The sequence below is a fragment of the Denticeps clupeoides genome, chromosome 17 (assembly GCF_900700375.1).
Source record: "Denticeps clupeoides chromosome 17, fDenClu1.1, whole genome shotgun sequence".
Classification (NCBI taxonomy): Eukaryota; Metazoa; Chordata; class Actinopteri; order Clupeiformes; family Denticipitidae; genus Denticeps; species Denticeps clupeoides.
In genome coordinates, this window is record NC_041723.1 from 1,938,816 (window position 1) to 1,963,704 (window position 24,889).

The window sequence follows — 24,889 nt, forward strand, 5'->3', positions numbered from 1 at the left end:
GCGGTGAGTGAATGCGGGAGCGGAAACCAGGCTGGATGCTCGGCAAACACAGAGTTAAGCGCTAGCTGCAGAAATACGTTGCGGTCCAGAAGCGGTCGGCTGACAACGAGCGCCATCCCCGGATCCGCAGGGCTTCCCTTTTGCAACGGCATTATTGCAAGTGCAGTACAACATTTGGCACGGTGCAAACTCAACGTCAGCTTTCACAAGACGAACCTGCAGAGGGACAGTTTCGGAGCGCGCTCCTCCGCACCATTTCCCCTTGTCTTTCATTTGAAAGGAACTGGTCTGGGCTTAAACGGGGTCTACTGCATCCTACCTAGCGTGGCCTAAGAATCACAGAAGGCCCTTTTTTTTTTTTTTTTTTTTTACACGCCCCTCAAACACGTCACAATTTGACATCCCTCAAACCTTAAATAGAAGTTACGAGTTAGAAAATAGCTTAAATTTTTTCTTCTTTGTTGTTCATTTTATATACTCACCATCCCATAGTGATTCATTTATATATTTTGGATTTGTCATATATTTATGTATAAGCATGTACAAGAAAAACAGTCTCGGTGTTGCACTTTGTACAAAAGAAGTGGCTGTCTTTTTTTTTTTTTTTTTTGTGCATTCTATTGCATGAGCAGATGGGGAGTTAAATTTGGGTCTCCTGCACCTTATCCTTGGTGTGGGATTTTATAAGGTAGGGCTCGTGGATGGTGCTGATGGTGGCGGGCCGCGAGCGGTGCAGCGAGTTGCCAATGTTGTTCTCTATCCAGTGCGCCCCGTGTGCCGTCTTGTAGCTGCTGTAGGGTTTGTAAGTGCTGTTGAGGTCTCGCAGGCATTCTCCCGGTATGCTGCTCCCCGAGGCGCCCGGGTTCTGGACCTCTTGCTCCTGCATTTGAATGACCTCTATAGTCCTGGCAGCTGCCACGGTGCTCCGGTGCTGGTGCCGTTTGCGCAGTTTGTAGAATGCAACAAGCATGCCGGCCGCCAACAGCGTGACCGCTACAAAGCAGCCAATGATGATCTTGGTGGTCTTCATCATGTCGTCCAGGCTGGGCGAGGGGGGTCGGGCCGTGCCTCTGGGAGAGGTGGGCACTGACACCTGCTTGGGAGTCTGGAGAAGCACGGTGGGTGTGGAGATGAAGACAGGCTGAAACACCGACGGCGAAGCCGTGACTGCTTTGGGCTTGGCCGCCTCCTCCGACGTTGGCTCCACCACCTCCACCGTCACTGTGGTGAAGTAGCTGAGGTTGGACGTGTTGAGCTCAGCCGTGCTCACGTTGAGATAGGCCGAGGCGTTGGAGTTCCCTGCCACGTTGGTCACCATGCACGTGTAGATGCCCGTGTCCGAGGGCAGCACGTTAGAGAAGTTGAGGGAGCCGTCGTTCAGCACTGAAATCCGTGGGTGGTTGGAGCCATGTGTCAGCACCGTACCGTTGGGCAGCAGCCATCGCACCGAAGACATGGCCGCGGTGCGGCACTTCAGCTCCGCAACGCGTTCTGCTGAGATGTTTAGGTCTCGGGGTGCGTCCACAATAAATGGCGCTGAGCACTGGAAGGTAGTCTGATCGACCTCCACCAAGTAGCGTCCACGCATGTGGGATGGAGTATGACAGCGTCCACAGCAGGTGGAGTTTGTGGGGATGTTCTCCCGCAGCCACCCAGAGAGCCACACCACGTCGCAGTCACATCTCCAAGGGTTGTGGTGCAGGTGCAGCTCCACCAAGTAGCTCAAGGGGGTGAAAAGGTCATGGGGAAGCGAGCTAAGGTTGTTGTGAGCCAGGTTGAGTTCAACCAGGGCTGTGACATCATCGAAAGCATTCCGCTCAATTGTCGAGATCCTGGAGTTCATAATCCACAGTTTCTTGAGGGCCTTTAGGCCCTGGAAGGAGCCAGGCTTGATTTCAGGAAAGTAGTTCTCCGAAACCTCAAGCTCCTCTAGTCCTACGAGCGGCGAGAGTATTGGCATCTCGCGCAGGTTACACATTCCAAGGTTGAGATACTTCAAGTTATGCAATTCCTCGAAAGCGCCGTCCGAGATGTACTCCAACTTCCGCAGCTCGCCCAGGTCCAGTCGCATCAGCGAGGGCACGCGGTTAAACGCATACGGCGGTATGCTCTCAATGGGGTTGTTCCTGAGCCACAGCTCCCGCAGTTTGGACAGGTACTCGAACGCCCCGCTCGGGATGACCGTGAGGCGGTTGTCGAAGAGCTCCAGCGTGTTGAGGCTGGCGAGGCCGTTGAAGGCGCCCACCTCGATCTGCCTGATGGAGTTCCTGCCCAGCTGCAGCACCTCGAGGTGGCGCAGGTGGCGGAAGGTGTCCGCCTCCACCATCTCGATGCTGTTCTCCATCAGGTTGAGGAAGCGGGTGTTGGACGGGATGCCCGGGGGCACGCGGACCAGGCCCCGGCGGGTGCACACCACCTTACCGAGCTGGCCGCCGCAGGAGCAGACGGCCGGACAGTTCTGAGGCCCTGAGGTGGACGCCAGCACACACCACGCTTGCACCACGAGGTAGACTGCACAGAGCAGGACTGCGTTCCAGGTACGGTGCACAGTTACCTGCCCCAGGAGACTCATGATGTGGCACGTTCATAATTCAACATGGTGTGGGGATTCGGCTCGGGGACGAACTGGCCCTACCCCGGTTTGAGCAAGGCTCGGGTTCTTTTTTCCATCAGCAAAGCAGAACGGAGCTGTTTGTAGAAACCAAAAGGGGAGAGGGGATCGGGGAGGAGGGCATACATGAAGCAGAATAAAAGAAACCAAAAAAAAAAGTTAAGAGACGTGACAGCCTACCTCATGAGGGTTTTTTTTTTTGCGAGACCCTTTAAAATCCCCTTTGCTCTGGTCAAGCGCCGAACGCATCACATTCGTTCATATTCCTCCGCGGCGGCCGGGGCGTCTTCTTCCCTCTACATCCCTCCCGGAAAAAGTGAGCGAGTGCGCGGGGAAGCAACTCAGCAAAATGGCTCCTGTTAGATCCGGACAGGAGCCACATGAAGACGGGCCGGCCGAGGCCCGGCGAGTTACGCAGGTGCGTGGACCCTCATCCTCCCCGCCGGCCGAAGCCGCGCGCTCATTCTCGCCAAAGGAGAAAAGGAAAGAGAGAGAGAGAGAAGCCCCCCGCTCAGGACGAGGTGGCACGTGTCAAAAAAAAAAAAGATCAATGGAGAACCAAGGGAGGAGAAGAAAGAAGAAGGAGAAGAATCCCAAGTCCCCGATTCGCCCTAATGGATGCCGCCTTTTTCCAAACGAGCCCCCGGCGTCCCTCGGCGTGCGCCGTTAGCGGTAATCCGTCGGCTCCTCCGGAGGGTGGTGTCGGTGAGAGGGGGGGAGGTGGAGAGAGAGCCGGCTCGACGCTCCCGGTCGAGGTAGGAAGTTGTGGCGGTCAGCCTCTCCCCTGGCGGCGGTGGTGGCGGCGGCAGGAACCGGTCCACCCCGCGGGCGGCGGCAGCAGCAGCGTGTCCGCCTCCTGGCGCAGGTCCCCCCCCCCCTTTCTCACGCCGCGGCTCTCTCCTCCTTTTGTCCTTCAGATGGGACGTGGACGCACCGCTGACGCATCCCCGGCCGAGCCGTGCGTCGGTTTGATGCGGCGTTCTCGTGTATTAACACATCCAACCCCCCCCCCCCCTCACACACACACACACACACACACACTCTTCTCGTCGCTCTGCCTTCCTCGCACTCCCGCTCTCTCCCCCTCGCCGTGCCTCGATGCTTCCTCTCCTGGTTAAGGTCTCTCCATCACCGTCCTTCCACCACGTCCGGATTTTACCCGCCGTTCGCGGGAGCCTCGGCGAAGGAGAAGCAGGTAGAAGCGATCCTCACGCAGGCCGGACGGAGACGAGTACGGATCGGCGTGTGTGTGTGTGTGTGTGTGTGTGTGTGTGTGTGCGTGTCATTCGACGTGAGTTTGACTGTCAGAGGAGGGACTTACGTCTACCTTCCCACGGCACTTGGCCCTCGTTCTCCTTCCTCCTCTTTCTCTCCTTAAAGACACGCGGCCGCGTCTTCTGCCCTTTCATCAGAATGCCCTGAACTGGCCAGCGAGGAGCCAAGTCAGCACACACACACACGTACACACACACACACACACACACGCACAGAGCATAATGACTTGATTCAGTTCCAGGGACGTACATTCTCTCTAAGCCTCTTCATCACGGACCCACGTGCACGCGCGCCTCGTGGTTCCTGTTGCACGCAGCCAAGGAACGTCTGCAATTTACGTGACAAAAAAAAACGAATTTCGGCCCCATCTGTTTAAATCAATCGTTGGCGAAAAAAAAAAAAAAAAAAAAAAAAACCTTTTTAAACGTTGCCTGCGGGCGTTAAGTGGGCGACGCAGGAGTCAGTCATCTGGGGAACTTTATCGCTGTTCTGACAGGCCAGCAGGCTTCCTGCCGAGTCCCGGCACAGACGTCATAGGACGTCTTTTTTTTTAATCATTTTTCTTTTGGTAATGCAAAAGCAATCAAGGGAAGAATAATTAGCAGTAAATATTCTACCGCTCCTCCGTAATATCCGAGGCCCGGGCTGGAGGTTTTAGCACATTTTGTAGCATTTCCTGATTCAGAATTTTTTTTTTTATAAATGCGCTGCCGGTGCAGTCTTCGTCGTCCCCATTTTGCGGGCGTCCGAGCTCTCACCGCTCCACTTACCCAGACTACACAGAATGACAATATGTGTGTGGGTTTTTGTGTGGCTTTTTTTTTTTTTGAGCTACCTGTGTGTCAAGTGGGAGCTCCATCTGCTTCTAGACCATGAGCTAATACTATTACCACTCACCATGGCAACGGAGCCACTCGACTCGACGTGTGGTTCATTATTGCCGAGCGTGACCAGGCGCCCTCAAAGGTGAAAGGTGACTTGATAATCTTTATTGAGCGATCCTTTTTAAATTTGGATTCGTCATTCGTTTCCCTGCAGCACCTCGACATGTTTAAATTTGAACGCCCTGGACGGCCGGGATAAATTTCCCGTGGAGCCGACGGGGGAGCGCTTCCTTCGTCTGTAATTACCACACCACGCCACTGATGTATTGCCGGCGCCACTGAGGGATGGACACGCCCCTAATGGCGCGGCATGGAGTTGAGGGGAGATTCACGGTCCACCTTCGCCGGTTTTACATTTACATTTAAGGCATTTGGCAGACGCCCTTATCCAGAGCGACTTACAACGTGCTTCCATGTTACAATCGATGAAGCGATCAGTTCTGGTTCACTAGGACCCCCAACTATGAATACAATCTTTTTATTCACTCTGTTCTAGTTTCTACACATAAGTCATAAGAAGGTTACAAGTTCATCTAAATATTCTCTAATGAGGAAGGTCTTGAGCTGCCGTGTGAAGGTGCTCAGTGACTGAGCTGTTCTGACCTCGAGGGGAAGTTCATTCCACCACCGAGGGGCCAAGACGGAGAAGATTCTAGATGAGCGTCTTCCTTTTACCTTCAGGGATGGAGGGACCAGGCGAGCAGTACTGGAGGCTCGGAGTATACCAGGTGCAGTGCGAGGTGTAATAAGGGCTGTGAGGTAGGATGGTGCTACTCCATGTTTGGCTTTGTAGGCCAGCATCAGTATTTTGAACCTGATGCGTGCAGCTACTGGGAGCCAGTGGAGGGAACGTAGCAGATGGGCGGTGTGGGAGAGTTTGAGAAGGTTGAAGATCAAATTTTGTATTTTTTTTTACATGCGTGGAGTAAACGTGTTGCCGGCTGGCCTTTCACTAAAGCGCGCAGGTGACGGGGAAAGGGGGCGGGGCTATTGATGAGCGTGCCTGTGACTCCGGCACTAATGTCGTTATGGTGGCCGGCCACATGGAAAGGTCAGCAGGTACACGGTGGATGACTCCCACCTCGCCAGATTCGCCATGGTAACTGCACGTCTAAAGCACTTTGCGAACAGGCCAACACAACGCCGGCCGAAACAGCCAGCGTTCCACCTCTCAAGGGCACAGGGAGGGAATTTGAGCAGGAACAATTTCTCTCCAGCTGATCTCAGGCCTGTAAAAGTGCTGTGTTGGAACGACAAAGTATAAAAATGTCAAAGTTCCCGTTGGTGTGTCAGGTTTTAAAAAGAGGCGGAGTCAAGCATGTTGATACCCTAAAACAGATTATCATCATAGCAAGGTGGTAGTAGCCTAGTGGGTAACACACTCGCCTGTGAACCAGAAGACCCAGGTTCAAATCCCACTTACTACCATTGTGTCCCTGAGCAAGACACTTAACCCTGAGTGTCTCCAGGGAGACTGTCCCTGTAACTACTGATTGTAAGATAAGGGCGTCTGATAAATACTGTAAATGTAAATCATAGGTCCCAAATAGTCATATGATTTGCATAAACCAATCAGCAACAAGAGAGAGAGACCACACCCATCACGATAGAAGTTGAAGGACAGCAATCATCACTCGTGATCACTTTGTATTGATATCAAATGAGATAAAAATAATTATTTACACGCTTACAGCTTCACACAATTACTCAGTCTGCATGTGTAGCCATAGTAACAGAATAATTCTGCGGTTTGAGCAAGTGCGTATAGGAACACTGTGGGCGCAGACAGGCCACTAGGGGACAGTGTGCATGCTGACGTGTATACATTTTTCAGGTGCCAATGGGATGGGTTAGGGGTCAGGCTCTGGTTTCGGTGACCTGGTTGAACTGCCCTCGGGGGAAGCCATGCGAGATGGCAGACAGACAGAGCGAGGAGGCGGGACTCGCGGGAGGAGAGGTGGGAATGGCTCCGTGTCGATACTCAACGTGGCGCCATGACCCAGATTGCGGGGTCGTATGGGGAGCAGAAATTGAATTTGTGGCACCCCGTGACCCACTTTGCCTGATGGTGTGTTTGTCGGTCAGTGCAAAAGGGTGGCAGTGTGGCACTGGAGCCCGCAGGGTTAGCAACGATCTCGCAGACTCTCACGGTGCAAGCTTGCGTTTCGTAATCGGTCAGACGCGGCGTGATAGTCGGGCCTGAAGGGATCAAAATTGCAGACGGCCTCTGCTGGTAACGCCGGATCGATCAGCGTTGCATTAATTAACCCTGCCGCTCGGGTCACGTCTCCTCCCTTATTATCACTTTTGGATTGGGGCGGGCGTGATTTATGAGCTGTCCGCTTCCGTTCACCCCAGTGACCCACCGTCACGGGAGTGTGAACAAACTCGGATGCTCGTGCTGATTGCTCCATTTGCACAATCGTCTCCCGCCGCCGAGCTGCAAGGCTCCAAATCTCACGTTGCCAGGTTGGCCTGCCATGTCCTGGCTGCGTTTGGCTTTATTTAGGTCTAATTCGCTCTGGAGGGAGCGAGCATTGAAAATACGAGCTTCTTTTAATGAACCGATGTGCTGAAGGGGCTCCGAAAATGTCCTCGTCGAACGGAGCCCCGGCTGCCGCCCTCGGCATCCTCGTTTTCCCGAAATATCCGCCGGCGCCACCTGAAGCTCGGCGCCGCGCCTCAACTGTCGGAAGCGCGAGGATGTGGAAGGGCAGCAGCACCTGTTTATGGCGAGATATTAATAGTGACGGGCCTGGACGGTAATATTTGCATTTCCCATTTTCTCGCTGATTGATTCTGCGTGTCTGAACGAAGCCCCGACTTCCTGTTGCCTCCCTGATTCATGCTCTGTTTGCGGAAAGGCTTTTTGTCGCCCTCATTGTTCACAGACTAATGACCTTAATTATTCGGGGATCTCGTCTGGCTTCCTGCCGCCAGGCGCTGACAGCCAGGCGTGGCGTGGCTTTGGCGGAACGCGGTTTGATTCGGGCGCCGCGCCGTCGCCCTCGCGGTAATTAGCCCCTCTTCAGCCTCAGAAAGAGATGTACGACAACTATTGTGGCGATCCATCGATTTCGCCTGCTTCCTGATGTTTCGCCAGTTTACAACGCAATCACACAACTCATTAGCCTCGCTGGCGGCCATGTTGGCCCGCTTCGGTACTCTCTACAATATCACTGAGGGTGCGATCCGGCGTCTGGAAGGTTCGCGAAGAGTTGTGGGCGTGCGACGCTTCGATCTCGTGCGAGAGGCGGCCGCCAACGTCATCAGGGCCGTGCCGGGCCACCGATGTCTGTCCCGGCTGCGAGGACTGCACCCTGCCTCTGAACCCCACTCCTGTCATATGCTAATTCCGCATTAGCATGCTCAGGGCGCGATTGGCCGTGTGCAATTAACATTCAGGAAATGTTTGCGTTCGTTATCCCGCCGTGGCTGTGCCAACAGAGGCCACTAAAAGGGACTTTGTCAATGTTTGATGTCGGGCAAAGGGACTTTAAGCTGGGTAGCACAAGCCGCGATTGTGGATGATTTCTGACAGAGTTCCCTGTTTGGGGGGCAGGGTTTTCCCTCAAAGACTCGCGGCACAATCGGCATTTTTAGCCACACTCCCATCGGGGCCCATTAATGAGTTGTCAAGTCAAATAATTAAGCGTTGACATAAAGGGGCCACAGCGGGACCTGGACTTGGGCTGCGGGAGACACTCCGGAGTTTTATTGGCCGGTTACAGTTCCCATCATAAACGTTTTTATTTATTTATTATTCCCTCCCGGAGGTGAAGTGCGGCATTAAATCTCACACAGCATGCATTTAAACCGTGGATTTAACACCATTTTCATTTCACTCCGTGTTTATTGCTCTGTGTGTGTCTGTGTGCTTTTATGGGACCGCTACATTGAGATTTGTTTCATTTTTGTCTCCCTGGCATCACAGCAAGCTCCACCTCGAATAAAATATTCAGTTCCCGGGGTACTTGTAAGGAATAACTATCTGTCTCTAATATTGACAACCGCAAAGTCCACCAAGTGTAAAGATTCTGGTGGATTTATTTACTTTCAACATTCCTCTTGTTATCATGTCGATTTAGTGTTTTATGCGCTCGCTGCTCAGCTTCGGGTGAAGAAGGTAATTCTGAGTGATTGGAATGGAGACACGGATGAGTTGTAAAAAACATCCGATTTGAAATAAGAGTCTTTTTTTTGGGGGGGTGGCGCTGGTGGAAATGTCTCCTGCGTGCGGCGCATGAGAAAGAGTCGGTCTGCATGCAAGGTCCTGATGATAAACATGTTTAATTCAGAAGCTGCTGCAATCAAGCCGCTCATGCCATAATAATCAGCCATTCATCATGACTTGCCCCCGCTGAAACGGCACCGGATCACAGAACTTTCCAAGTCTGGAAACAACTCACACATAGTTCTTTCACCTGCTCTTTTTTTAATATAATAAAAAGCACCATTATTAAAAATATAATGTAATAATATCATTTTATAATAAGAAAAATGAACTAACAATCACCATTATTAGTTTTTCTGGTTATACTCTATGGTACATTGGGCCATCCTGCATATGAAAAACTCTGCAATAATATATATTAATAAAATAAGGAATTAAAAAGGAAATAAAAAAAACTGAGTGGACTGGTAGGTCAGCTCAGAATATGATACGGAGAGTCAAAATGAATCGTCTCACCTGGAGACAGGAGATGGGTTTCCCGTCGTAATGCAATTCCGGATTTTTCCCAGAGGCCCTCACTGGCCCCGCGGTGGATCCGCATCCAGCTGCGCCCTGAAAGGAGAAGTTGATAGCAGCCGCACGTTCATTACACCGGCCCAGCAGCGAGGGCCGAGTCGGGGACGCCTGGTGATGGAGCAGGAGCTGAGCCGGTAAACACCGGCTTCACCACGGGGCGAGTTCAGAGAGGGCTGGAAATGCTGCTCCGGCTCTGTGGTTCAGGAAAATTCCGATATAAACGTGACACAATAAAACCTTGCTGGTGTTAGACTCTCGTGATGGAATCAGTGATCCAGCTGAAGAGTCAAAGATGATGCTGGGTGATACTTGTCTTTGCAGATTTTATTGAGAGAAATAATGTTGTTCTTACAGATGTTAAATAAAACTAGTAAACCTACAGTACAGATAAAAAGTCTGGACACCTTCTCATTCAACGTGTTTTCTTTATCTTCATGACCATTTACGTTGGTAGATTCTCACTGAAGGCATCAAAACTATGAATGAACACATGTGGAGTTCTGTACTTAACAAAAAAGGTGAAATAAGTGAAAACATGTTTTATATTCTAGTTTCTTTGCTCTGGTTACTGCTTTACACACTCCTGGCATTCTCTCGATGAACTTCAAGAGGTCGTCATCTGAAATGCTTCTCCAACAGTCTTGAAGGAGTTCCCAGAGGTGTTTAGCACTTGTTGGTCCAGCTCACCCCAAACCATCTGGATTGGGTTCAGGTCCGGTGACTGTGGAGGTCAGGTCTCCACTTTTTGTTAAGTACAGAAATCCACATGTGTTCATTCATAGTTTTGATGCTTTCAGTGAGAATCTACCAACGTAAATGGTCAAGGATCTAAAGAAAACACATTGAATGTGAAGGTGTGTCCAATTTTTTGGCCTGTACTGTGTGTGTGTGTGTGTGTGTGTGTGTGTGTGTGTGCGTGTGTGTGTGTGTATGTATGTGTGTAAAATTCTGCTTAACCCATCACCGGAAAACGTTACTACTGGAAACTCCCAATGGTTCGTTTTGCACATGTGAACTGAAATGCCTGCTGATTTATTTTTCCTGCTCTCCATCTCTTTATTCGGGCGCCCAGCGTGAAAGTCTTGTTGCACGTTAACCCGTGTGGGGAGGGCTGTGTTTTCTGACAAAGTGCAGCAAATAAACGAGGTTCACTTGCGCGCCTGCATGCAGCGATCGATCCTGTCAGGGAGAATAGATCAGAAAATGGATCTGCTGCTGCTTGGCTGGCATGCAGAAACTTGGAATGCTGAACTATATTGGCAAGAGAGAAGAGAAGAGAGAAACCGTTCACGGGCGAGCACATGCTGTGATTCTGCAGTGGTGGCCTAGCGGTTAAGAAAGCAGCCCTGTAATCAGAAGGCTGTGGGTTCGAATCCCGATCCGCCAGTGTGCCACTGAGCAAAGCACCGTCCCCACACATTCACCTGGTAAATACAATGAAGACGATGTTCATCAGACGTGACAAGAACACTGGAAAAAGTCAATATGGCTGCTTCTATATCCAGGCACAGGCCTCAACTCTGGATCGTGGGACATTATTTAGTTAAAATAATAATAATACGAATGTGCTCCACACAAAGGTTTCACCTGCTTTTTTATGTCAGATGTAGATATAAAATTATTAGTTTCAAACTGGAGCACATGGACAAAATGTATTAATATTGTAGATGCTTTTTGGAGTAGCTTGTGGACAGCATTTACCTTTTGAAAATATTGCTCACGGCTAAACATGAATAATGAAAAGCCACAGAGGTGTAGAGAGCGTAGCAGAGAGCAGAGCACCTTCTACTAGGCCACAGGTCCAGATATTTTCCTTCATCGCCTTCCCTGAAACAGAGGATGGGGCAGGATCCTGCCATCATGGCCACATGAAAAGCTGCAACCTGAGGAGGATCTGGGTTGGAACAGTGAGAGACTGGCTGGGGAATCCTATTGATGCACAAGGATCTTTTGTGGTGCTCCACATCAAAAGCGCAACGTTCCTTGCCGGAACGCCACCTGCGGCTGGCGGTTTGAGCTGGAGGGAAGGGCACTGCACGCCTCCTATCTCTTGTTCTATCGCTTCCACGCTTACCGAGATTCTGCTCCAATTTGAATATGCATCTATATGAGGCATCAATTCACCCATCTGTCAACGTGTTAAAAATACATGCAGAAAGTTGCATGAATAAAAAATGCTGCATGGATAATGTGTGCATGAATAAAAGATGCTATTTATGTTTGAAGTTGATCCTTTGGTTTGAAAGTTGTACATTGGGCCTTGGGGCAGGAAAGATCCAGCATGCTTAAGCTCTCCAATCACAGGGATTCTCAATAGTCAATCTGCCCATAATACTAATCCTCCGTGCAAATCGATATCTGCAGTCTGCATAATAACACAAATAGATCAGCACAATCACTGTATAATTAAATACGACACATTCTGGCATAGCAACATTCAGCATTCACAACCATCCACATCCACAATTCATCACATCATTGCTGTTGCTGTATAGAATAAAATATGAACTAATATTGTTTTATAATCATATTTTATATGTGCATTTTAATTTTTGAATCTGCCTTGTAACTGAATGCAGAAATCTTGAATATGTATCGAAGGAATACATCCGAACTAAATCCCTGGACTGAGTAAATTTAATCCATACTGTTATAGGTAACTTCTGGGCCTCATGTCCACAGCAATAGCCACTGTGATTCTGTGCAGAGACGGATATTTACACACATTAAATGCCACGTTACTGTTACAAAATGGGAATATGAAAAATGAACGAAAAGTCTAACTGTTGTGCGCCATAAATATTGCTAATTGTGGGAATAATGCTGCTTGTGTACTGTTACGTCCCTGGACGTACGCTCCCACGTGTTCTGTGTGGCTGGCTGTGTTTTTGTGCCCTGTCTCGTTTAGGTGGACTTCGTGGGAGGAGTTGAATCCTACAAGCTCCACCTACCGTCTGCCTCCTATTGGTCACCTCCACCTATATAAAGAGACCGCTGTTTTATTGTACCTGTTAGCTCACGCTTCGTTTGGTTGTGTGTGTGTAACCCTTGGTGTAACCCTTGTCGCATTTTTTCGACCCCTAGACTTAGGAACGTGACAGAACCAATGTAGGCAACTTTCAAATAAGTTAATTTGCATCGTTGCCTTTTCCTGTTTTCCACCAAGAAGTTGGACGTCTAAAGACCCGGCGTCCTCATCGGCTGCTGCACACTTGTCCCTTCATGCTTTTCCTTTCCTGGAGTGGCCAGTGAATGCAGGTTAAGTGCATCTTGAGCTGGCGTTCTCGCGTCCGCCGTTCGCTAATTGCAGCCTCGGCCCAGGAGCGCGGGGTTAAGTGCGCCGATCGGGGTGCCGCGGCGGCACCTTTTTTACTCGCCACAACCCGGCGAGGTACAGGCCGGCCGCAGCCCCACGTGCTGGCGAGGAGGAGTCACGCTACGGCCGTCTCCGGAGAGCACAAAGCATGCCGTACGCCCGCTGTCAAACACAGTCGCCAAACGTGAACGGGGGCAGAAACCAAAAAAAAGGACGAAACAGACGTCGCGAATCGTTAACAGTCGAGCTGGATTTACGCCATTTCATGTTTTAACACATATGAAGCTGTCTTGGTGTTTTGCTGCCCGTCCCTCCCTGTTTCCTGCCCTCTCGGTGCAGCAGAAGGTAGCGTTGGAGAGTGCGCGGTGCCATGTGTCGCGCTACCCAGTCCAAGCCTGGCATGGTGCCCGTGTCTTACACTGGGCTGGGGCGGACAGGACCTCGGGGGGGGGGGGAATGTGTGTGTTTTGCGCGTGTTTGTGTGTCCATGGACTCACCGTTTTAATGAGGTGCATTCGATTAATACGTTCATAAGCTGCTAAACGGTGTTACTCTTACATTACAACTATATGAGCATAAAAGGTCCAGTTAGCTTTATCCCTCTCAGGGCTAAATTTTACATTGATGCTTTTTTTATCTTTAACTTGGATAGCTAAAAATATAAGTAAAATTAAATAAAGATGCAGGTCTGGAAAATGTATGATTTTAAGTATGCAGAAAGAGCCATTATACCACATCTCACTACTGTAGGTCACTGTACATCTACTTGAGGGAAGAAAATGTGTTTTATTTCCTCCCCTACATCATCGCCATGATTTCTTAGTTTTCCTGTTATCTTTTTGTGCTTTGACCATTTGACAAGGTCATTTGAGATAATTTCCTTTCCATCTATCTAATGAATATTCACGAGGACAGTGCTCGCTGAATGGCCGGATTACAGTTGTCAGAAGCGTCACAGAGAGCAAAATTCTGTCACAGGCTGATCGGGCTCATCAACTTCTTTCCGGTGTCCTCACTGCACGCCTTGATTGAACTGTTCCTCTCAGCTCTGGTGTAAAGCCAGAAGCTCACCTCCATGTGAGGATTCAGTCGGACACAGATTGTCCCTTTCAGGATGCCGTTCTGACTCCAGCCGTCAGTAGTCCAGTCCTTCAGGCAACTTCTTAACACAATTACCACTCCATAAAAGCACTCTGGCTTTTCATTAAGTGGAATATGGAGTGATTAATGAGCGCGGCTCGCCTTCGTGCCTCTCTATGTCAGAGAAAAATGAGCTGGACACAAGAGAAAGGGCCCGTCTGTCCGGCAGTGTCAGCACGACACCCAAACACATCTTCCTTTTCAGCCGACAAACTTAAACGCTCTGTGCTCATTTGTATGTGCAATATGTACATACTTGACCATTTTTGATATTGATTAAAAAAATGCTGTTTCAAATATTTTAGCTTTCCAAAATACACATACAATTTCAAATATATTCTTGTAAAGTACGAATTATTACGTTATTCATGCAGAATATAAACAGATTTTATAAAGCCAGAACATAGATATTATTGAAATAGTAATTAATTTAATTGGTTATCACTTAAATATATCTGCATTGCTGTGTCATTTTTTTACATTTTCTTCTTTCAGATGATGGGTCAATAGATGTGTCTGCATGTCAGAGAGCTTCAGGAGATGATGGATGTGACAAGTTACAGTAACTCATTCTTTCCTTTTGAAATCACCCAAGGTCATGATCAGAGATTACAAAGTACAACGAATCTGGAATTAAAGTAGATCTCATGTGTTTATGAGCTTTGCTGCATGCTTGGAACGTGGGTTGCGAGGTGTTTGGAGGACAGATGCCCTTATTTCTTCTTTCAATTCTTGCTGTCGAGCACCAAGCAAGGTTTGTTTTTTACCAGTAGCCCCGCTGTGCCACAACCCCTGACCAGAGCTGCTGCCAGTTTTCCATCTCCCACACAGATCTGCATCCATTTGCTAATGATCCACAGAAGTGGTTCTGGGCACAGCAGTGGGGACGGACATCTGAGGGACACAGGCTGGCCTAGTTCTGATCGGGATGCCTTCTGCATTCTGCATTCTTGCCTTGAGTAAATCCAAATTTTGGTAATGTTTATTTGTTCATTGCAACTGATTCTGTGTGTGCGTTACGTCCTTCGGGCCGTAGAGGGGTTTGGGGGGTGCTCTGTGTTTGGTGCGTGTTTCCCTTTTAGGCTGTTTGCTGGGTGGAGGTTGGGACTGATGGTTCCGCCTACCTATTCCCTCACCATCAGTCTACCAATCAAATCATCAGTAGCCACCGGACGGGGCTCATTGTTGTGGAGCCGGAGGAGGGCAGACAGGAGAGTTTCGGGGTCTCTTTGTTGCGTGTTAGTGTGGTCAGTGTTGTGTGAACTGTATAGTCTCCTTTTACGGTGTCTTGTTCCTCCTGTGGGTTGTTGTGTTGTTGTTATGTACAGAACTCCAGGTTTTGGTTGGTGGTTCACCTCTTACTCTTAATAAGAGCACAGTACCCCCAGACCCCTACTAATTCCATCCCTGACAACACACTCCTCTTACTGTTGAAATTGTGTCTGTGGAAAGCAAAGAGGCAATTTTGTGTCTAAGTCACAAATGACTTGAGCATATTAGATATTATTTAATACCTAAGGTGCAGTTTCAAGAAAACCTGAGACCAAACTTCCCTTAAATGGCCAGCACAGGTCTGGCACAGAGAGTTATTTCTGACTCCAGATCTCAATTTTCATCTTACTCTGGGGTTTATTTACAAAAATACACATGCTGCTCTTGAGGAATGAAGCCTTCAGAGGAGGACCTGACTTGTTTTTCTGTTGTTATGACACTAGACAGGTGAGCGCACGCACGCACACACACACACACACACTACTTCAGCGCCATGTGAGCTCTTTTCGACAGTCAGTCTGTCCACCCCTGGTGACCTCATACCTGAGTATCATAACCCCGGTGGGCCTGGCAGAGGAGGACGTGGCACACGAGGGCCCCGCTCTCCCTGGCTGATAAGAGCCTCTCGAGCAGCAGAGTGAGACGGGAGCCCGGTGGTGGAGCCGCTTATCTGGGCTTCTATTGCAGCGAGAGGAGGAGGAGGAGGAGGAAGGGCCTCAGGTCTGCCTGGTGATGCTTCTATCTGTCAGGAGCAGTCACCGCAGCGATTTGTGACTATCGCATATGCATAATTCAGCAGCGCCACTCCATCACTGCTCTGTGTACAACACTGAGGGCCAGACACGCGTGAGTGAGTGTGTGTGTGTGTGTGTGTGTGTGTGTGTTTTCCTCTGCATGCGTAAGGTATGATTGTCTCTGTGTACATGTATTTCACATCTATGCTTTCCATCTACATGCACATGTATGCAGGTGTGTGTGTTTGTGCGTGTTGTGTGTGCAAATCTGTGGGACAGTGTGTCTATATGTGAAAGTAAGCTGAAATGCATGAAGATACAGATACTGTTTGTGTGTGTGTGTGTGCAGAGACATCCTGTCATACAAGAAAGTCGTTCCCCAGACACGACAGAAGAAGTGAAATTTTCAGTCGCACGTTTTAAACTCAGCTGCTCCGTCAATCACTTTTCCAGCGGACAGCGGGTTTGAGATTTATTACACACTCGCCCGTCTCCTATATTCCATTCTTACCACACACACACACACACACACACACACACACACACACGCTGGGCTGAGAGAGGCTTTGATATTCCAACATGACTTCAATGCTCTTTGAACTTAAAACAAGTGGGGTTTTATAGTTATCAGAATATTGTATCAGCTACCGCTCACACTTTCCTCCTCTCTTGGTGGGTATTACAGCCTACTTATCTCCACCGTGCACCACTCACTTTATACTGGAACACACGAACACACGCTGGAGGAATTTTAATTTATATCATGCCTTCCGTTAAAAAAAAAAAAAAAAAAAAACCTGTTATGGGGTAAATTGAGGTAAATTACTGATTGATTGACGATTGCCAGTGATGGTGCAGAATCATGGGGCACAAGATAGAGCTGTAAATTGTGACCCAAGCCAAGATTCTGGCCCAATTTCTAGCATTTTTGTCAGGTCAGGATGGGTCGGGCAAACAAACATCTATAACGTCTATTGTACCTATCCTCTCCATATGATTCGGTGCTTGTAAATTTGTCTTATTAAATGTTGATTTTTAACAAAAATATTCATTCAATTTGTAATTCTCAACCACCGTTGTCAGGTGATGCTTTTAATTATCGAGAAAGAGATGTGAAAATGGATGGTAAGGAGGTGAAATGGAGGTTAGACTTTGGCGATTATGTTTCAAGCACAATCATTTCCCCGCACATCCTTTCCCTCTTCGTCTGGTGCTCGTAGCATGTGCTCGGGGCAGTGGCCACTGCTCACCAAGGGTGACGGTTAAAAGCAGAGGACACATTTCTTTGTGTCACCGTGTGCTGTGCTGCGGTGTTTCACAGTGACAATCACTGCACTTTCACTTTCAGAAAGCCTGGCTTTTAAAAAACTGTACTTGTCGGGCTCAGGACAGATTCTGTCGGGATCAGGACGCGCTCGGACCAAATTCAAAACAATTACAGCTCTAGCACAAGTAACCTACCGGGATGACATGAAGAACTTAAGCTTAAGAAAAGTGTTTAAGATCAGCCATTATCACGACTAATAAAAGAATTCAGAATCCGCTGCCACCAGAGAAGGTGGTGGAGGCGCAACAGAGACGTTTCTCATCCTCACACGCTCCTCGACTGGTATGACAGCCGGGCACGGAGCACAGGAGTGGCAACCAATCGTTGTTTTTCACTAGCAACAGCACAGCAGGCCAAACCTGACTGGACCTTCATCTCACATTCCTTCCCTATATTGCACCATGCATGAGCCATCCATCCGACTGTGTCAACATGCACACACATCTTATAAGCAGTTGTAATTGGGAAAAAGTACTGAAATGGTGCTGAGAAAGTGAGACAGGAGGAGGAGCATTTGAATTATGTTGTTCATTATTTTCCAAAGTGCAGCCAGTGTCCATTAGTGGATGGCCGCCCTTCCATCTATTAGTGTTTTCTCATTTATCTCATTAATCTACAATAATTTTGTAGAGTAATTACAGTCTTCCTATGGTGGACACATCATCTGTAAGGAGACACAGTAATACAATATTGGTCCACTAAATCATGTGGTTTGAAAGGTAAAACGTAGGGCCGACAGTGTTTGCTTTATCATTCCCTCATCGGACTTGTCGTGTTCGCCTGGTCCTTTAATTTATCTCCGGCATCCAATGTCTTAATCACATATTCAGATCTTCATTTGTGCTGCTGAACCCACTAATCTCTGCAAGACCTGCACATGAAGTGAACTTTCACCCATGCTTAATACAGATGAGGAGCAAATTAGTTTAGTACTGCCCAGTAAGATCATCATATACAGCGCAGGCCAAAAGTCTGGACACACCTTCCCATTCAACGTGCTTTCTTTATCTTCATGACCATTTATGTTGGTAGATTCTCACTGAAGGCATCAGAACTATGAATGAACACATGTGGAGTTATGTACTTAACAAAAAGTGGAGACCTGACCTCCACAGTCACCGGACCTGAACCCAATCCAGATGGTTTGGGGTGAGCTGGACCAACAAGTGCTAAACACCTCTGGGAACTCCTTCAAGACTGTTGGAGAAGCATTTCAGGTGACGACCTCTTGAAGCTCATCGAGAGAATGCCAAGAGTGTGTAAAGCAGTAATCAGAGCAAAGAAACTAGAATATAAAACATGTTTTCACTTATTTCACCTTTTTTTGTAAAGTACATTTGTTAAGTGATTGACATTTTCAATATAATCCATTTTATAGCCAGAAACTGATTAATGCATGGTAACAGAATAAAACAACAAACTCATCCTTACGGTTCACATTTTACTTTACAGACATAAAAAAAAACAGGACCTGCCAATGTGCATAAATGTGAGTTATCTATTACGGTGTGATGTCAGCTCTACGTACAGTAGATCGCACAGTAAGATTTTTAATTTATAAAAAAAACAATCAAAATGTAGTACGGTAGTAATGTTGTCCACATCAAAAGGCTAAAAGAAAGGAAAAGAAAAGAAAAGGAAGAATCAGAAGGGCATGGTTATAATTGTGTTTTTCTTCATTTGAAATTATCTTTAGGAAATGTTTTAATCTCGTAACAGATGAATTGTCAGGTGATCAAGGTGATTTTACATCTCCCCACTTCCATGTGGTCTGTAAAATCTGTTGTTCCAGACTACATTGAATAGACATTAAATGAATGAATGATTGGAAGTCGTAAAAAAAAAAAAACCTGCTGATTTAAAATCAATGGCAACTTTCAGAGGAGCTGCACATACACACAACTGATGAAGCTGTTGAGTTTACCGCCGTTAGACTGAAAAGTTTAGAGCCTTACAAATCACTCATACTTAAAATATTCACACAGCTGACATGTGACCTTGGCAGATCAGAAATTATTAAAAAAGTTTTACGCTCAGAGATGGCCAAGGCCCTCATCCGTTAATTTTTTTAAGCAATAAATCTTCCATCTAATGCAGTGTATCTAATTGTGTATAATTTATAATATAGAGCTGCGCCTTGACATTGATTTCTTGTTCTCATGAAATCCCAATCTCAAGCTCTCAAATGGAAATTATGCGCAATGGACAAAGTGTAATTTGATATCCATTGATCGCGTTGTGAGCCACTTTGAAAATGAAGGATTGTAGTTATTGCTATTGATTTCAATAACTAGCCTGTAACAGTTCATCCAGCCGGGACGCGCTCAATAAAACAGCCGGCGATGAACTGTTGCCGCGGCGGAGGGGAGGGCGGCCCGGTCCACCCCGGGCCGAGGTGCTGAGCCTGCCTCGTGTGTTAAACGCTTCTCCTCCGCAGCCCTGCCTCCACTCCCGTCCACAAATCATTACCGACTAAGTGGCCAATCACGTTAGCATCCTTTGGGGCACGTGGCCAATCCAATATTTAACACAGGAGTCGATCCGGACCGCTGTGGTCATCATTTCGAGTTTTTGCCCCCCCCCCCGTTTCCCCAAAGGCCAGATTAATGAACTGGCTCGGCAGAATGAACTCTGCTGATTGTCACGACAATTTATATAAATTAAAGTACCTGTCCTGTTATTTTGAAGGAGGGGGCGGGATCAGTCACAGGTGCATGCTGGGAAGCCATTAACCCAATCATCTGGGAACAGATGTGCCTACGTTTTAAAAATAAATATGCTCGCGTTTTCCTATTAATGAGCAGAAACATTGTGACCTTTCACCTCCGCTGTGAGCCTCATGCCCCCTGGGCGCCGTGCAGCTTGCAGAAAGTGACTGTGCGGTGATGCTGCTGGTGATGGCAGATGCCCGTAAAAGCCTAACGGCAGCGGTGATTGCGGCGGGACGGAAATGGGCTTTTAATGGCGTGAAAAGGAGCTGTTCTGCTGATAAGCCCTTAATGCGGGGGGCTTGTAGAACACGGCGACGGCCCATTCCGCACCGGAGCCTCGCGCCTTTTTTTCTGCCTTTCCGCTGAAAGGATCTGTTTTTAATTGAAGCAAATCTTTGCTAATCTTCAATAAAGGCTGTGGATTAGGGCGTCCCGCAGCTGCGTGTAGGTAAACACGCCGCTAATTTGACTGGAGACCCCCCCTTTCCCCTCCCAATTTAAAAAATCCATTAGATTCTTGCTCCTTTGTTCTCGCCGCTGTTCAGGCTCCCCTTGTTTACTGGCCCCGGGCTCGACCGCATGAAGTGGAGCTATGCTGCGCGTCCGGCGGACTCCGGTCCAGAGGGGAAAGCTGATTGTTATTAGTTTCAGTCGGCCCCCGGAACACTCGCCTCGTGCACCGAAGGAGCCCACGTACCTTCGCCACACACCTGCACCAAGCACGAACCCAACAAAAAAAAAACTGATATTATACAGTGTATTATACACCAATGTATAATGTTTGTAGAATGGTCCAGAATGGGCCATAATGTAGGACGCTTTACAGAGCTGCTGGTCATGCCTGTAGGCCACGTCCCCTTTTAAACTTTGCTTATGAAAGCATTTTAAAGTTCCAACCAAATGCGGTCTGGGTGGTTCGTTCCTCCCCTCCATCATGCAGATAAGATTTGAACACCCTCAACGCGCCCCGAGTGCTACGTTTCATGCAGCCGACCCCGTGTGTTGCTCCTCAAAGCTGGCAGCAGCGGGATCATTATCTCAGATCAAAAAGGGCCTTTCTTTCGCGAAACCGCGTCAGAACAGCAACGTTGGGGATTTATTTATAACATGTTTACATCTCCTCTGGAACCCAAACGCACTCAAAGCGCGGAGCCGGGGAAAGTTCTCGCGGGCCGCGCTAAATAAAACAAAGACATCAGGCGTCAGGTGCGGAAATGACAGCTTCGAACATCAGAGAGAGACAGAGAGAGAGAGAACGTCTGATGATGCAGTTCTGCTCGTTTAACTCCTGTAACCATGCCAGAGCACACACACACACACACACACACACACACGCACATCCTCAATTTAGCATTTCAAGGAAAAATATCTAATCTTCCCAAGTCACACACGCTCAGCGGGCCCTGCCTGTTGATCTGAGAGCTGTTTGGTGTCCTCACCTAATTTATTATCCGCATAAAGGCAGCGCTGATCTGAGAGCAGCTCTGCCACTTGGAGGCGTTTTGTGAGCTCTGGCCCTGGGAGGATCCTGAAATAACTCCGCAATAACGGCTGCTTTACGGCCCGAGACCGAGGGGAGGTGACAATGACGTACAACGGTGCCAGTGCCACGTCCCCCGGAGATACGTACCCACGGCACAACAAGCTCTAACAATTTCTCCACACCGACTACGGTATTGACACACACACACACACACACAGACTCACTCCCCTAGTCACAGGCACTAAAGAGTTAAATATTTTAATGCAGCAATAAATCAGATGAGTGCAGGAACAGCGAGACATGCTGGACCTGTCAGGGAGACGGATCTGTCACCCAGGGTCCCCACAAGGTCTGAGAAACCAGCATCTGCTACCACAACTCGGCTAAAATCTCTATTCCGACTGCCCACGCGGCCCTACAGACGCCGAGGTCTGAGACCTCTAAGGGCAGGGACCAGGATAGCTTTTCATTGTGTGTGCGCGCGAGAAGATGGTTTGGATAAAGTCGTGATAATGCCAGCCTGCCTCCCAAAGCAGCAGAGAGTTGGAAAAATCAATATAGGGTTGCATAAAATAACTGTCAGGCTGTGTTTGAGTTCAAACACCAGCGTGTGTGTGTGTGTGTGTGTGTGTGTGTGTGTGTTTGTGGGGACCTCGTACCCCCGTGTGAATGCAACACGGTCTGGGATTAAACAGAGACACATGCGGAGCCAGGATTAAAAAGAGAGATTAGACAACAGGCCCATTATAGATTTTCCCTCATGCGCGTTATTCCTGTTTATCAGGAGCCGAGGGGAACATCGGAGGTGGCAGGTCCTCAGATAAGACGTGTGGAAGAGCCCCGGTAGCATTTTTATTCTTTTATTTTTTTTAAATAAGAAACGGCATAGTGATGGTGGCGGTAAGGGGATCTTCTCCTCGCCGTGTGAAGGATGCGGTAATTTCTCATAATTACACCACTTCTGCATGGAGGGGCGGCAGAATGGAGCCTTTTCCAGGCTGATTAATTAACGGTTAGGCCGGGGCTGAGTACAAAGGCCGCCGCTTGTGGATTGCCTATGCATTCAATACAGTGTAGCCGCTCTATGATGCTAATGTAATAATTAAGAATAGAATTCATAAATAAATTCAAATAAACAGCTCCTTGTGCGGTACGGGCGTGACACTGATTAGTAGAGGGTACATAATTTGACTTTAGCCACTAATTGCTTTGTGTGAGCAAGTAAGAACTTAAGTAGTTAGTTATATCCAATTAGTAACAGATTATTAAAGCAATAACCCATGATGTGAGGGTAGGGTCCATCAGTCAAGATTAATTATTTTGCACTTACAAAGTCATTACAACATACTTTCATAACAACATAATAGTACCTATAATAACAATCAATGCAAATACGCTAAAAAATCATTAATTCATTCATTAATTTATTCATAATTTACATAAATGACACAAGCATGTGCAGCAAACTTCTGAAGACACAATATAGTACAATATGGTACATTATGAGATGTCTCTGACACCTAATTGGCAGATGAAATTTTATGAAAGTAAAAGTGAAATTGAAAGTGAAGTGATTGTCATTGTGAAACACCACAGCACAGCACACGGTGACACAACGAAATGTGTCCTCTGCTTTTAACCATCACCCTGATGGTTAAAAGCACCCTGGGCAGCCATGACATACAATTATTTCTTGTGTAGTGTGAAGAGAAAGGTTGCAGAGTCCGCTCACACACTTAAATTGCGAGTTACTTTTTTACGTTGCGTGTGATTTAGTTGTTAGCTGGAAACGACTGGTAAGTCTTATGCCCGGCTTTACCTAAAAAAGGACCGTGGAAGGTCAAGATTCTAGCAAGTCTAGATGCTTTTTTACCAAATTTCAAGAATTGATGGCCATAGTAAAAAACTAGAACATAGTAAGAAACTTGCTTTGGCTCTCAGAACTTCTCACAATGTACTGGCATGTGCTGTACATCACCTAAGGGGTAAGTGCAAGTTAAACATCTGGATTCCTACATTTAGTGGTTCAGCCTGAATGTCCTCCTCTCGCTTGTAGCTTTCTTACGTTCTCAATATTATGTTCCAACACCCTCTGCCAGTCTGGCAACAGAGAAGCAAACTAGTACCATGCCTTGAAAACACTAGTACTGATGTTATCAATGTGAATGGTGTCACGTCCATGCGGGCATGACGCGGCGGGTGAACGGAGAGGAGGACAAAGAGTGAAGAGAAGACGTGGAATGAAGGACGCATTCACCTGACATCACGGAACAGGGGTTTAATGGTGAATCACAGGACAGGGGAGACGTAGACACTGGTGAACATGGAAAATAACGTTAAAGACCTGACAGCGGACAGAAACTAACAGGGCAGCTTTATACATTTGACACAGGTGAAAACGATTAGGGAACATTACACAGGACAACAATGAAACTCCGGTCCGGATCCTGGACCGGAGTAACCCCCATTTCGGACCGGATCCTGACAATTGGGAATTTAAAAAAAACTTCCTGTTTGAAGATCCATCTGTTAATTCTCTCAGAATCTTAATGCCGAAAGCAGAAATACATCTGTGGCTCCGGGATTCATGGGAATTGTGGAGATATTATGCAACATCAATTCAGACAGAACACTGGGATGGAACAGCTGACGTTTGACCTCCATGGTGTCCCAATCTGGAAATTAATGTAAAATATCCTCTAGATGTACAAGATCTGCCCTCATGTAGTCCCAAATAGGTGCTAATTTGCGTTGAGATCAGGTGGCATTTATCATTTATATGAAATGCTATGCATCATTTTGATGATGTGAAGGGGGGTGTTGGACGTGGCCACTATCACGTTCCATTGAACTGCAGTCACCCTCCGGCCTGCAGCAATACTGACCACAAATTTGTTCCATTTCCTTATTACTAGAAGAGTGTGACTGAGTCTCTGCCCTCTGCCTCCAGCTCTGCCCTCCACTTTCTTTACCACTTTGAATATGAGAAAGAAGACGTATCGGTCATGGGTGGGTAAAGAACACACACACATTCTTACTCTTTTCAAAAGCAAACGTAACCAAGTGGCTGCATTAGTCACACTTTATTGAAATCCTGTAGGCGATTAGAGTATTGATCGAACAGACTTTCATTTAAACTAGATTTACAGGATCTTAATGATAAATGACCACCATTTTGTTGTTTAAAAGGCCAAATAACAGGGGTGGAACAGTTAATATTCTAAAGTAATATTTTTATACCTTGTACTTCATTTATTGATCACACATTGCCGTGTGCATTATATCAATTACAACTGAATTAGCAGAAGTGATATTGAGGGGTGAGAATTTTTGGAGTGTAAGTGACATTTTACCAACTTCACAGGAGAGCAACAAAACAAGAGCAA

General features: G+C 47.6%; 1 protein-coding gene across 1 annotated transcript; it reads right to left on the reverse strand.

Annotated features, from left to right (window-relative positions):
- Nucleotides 1–346: 346 nt before the first annotated feature.
- Nucleotides 347–3,587, reverse strand: lrrc4.2 (leucine rich repeat containing 4.2). Its single transcript, XM_028958313.1, has 2 exons — nt 2,792–3,587; nt 347–2,688 (listed from the first exon to the last, which is right to left on the reverse strand). Exon 2 carries the CDS (start codon nt 2,570–2,572, stop codon nt 641–643), a length of 1,932 nt encoding a protein of 643 aa, XP_028814146.1. The 5' UTR covers nt 2,573–2,688; nt 2,792–3,587; the 3' UTR covers nt 347–640.
- Between the last annotated feature and the right edge of the window lie 21,302 nt (nt 3,588–24,889).

What these genes read in the sequence shown, in the direction of transcription:
- lrrc4.2 (XM_028958313.1), bottom strand. Translation starts at nt 2,572, where the DNA reads ATGAGTCTCCTGGGGCAGGTAACTGTGCACCGTACCTGGAACGCAGTC.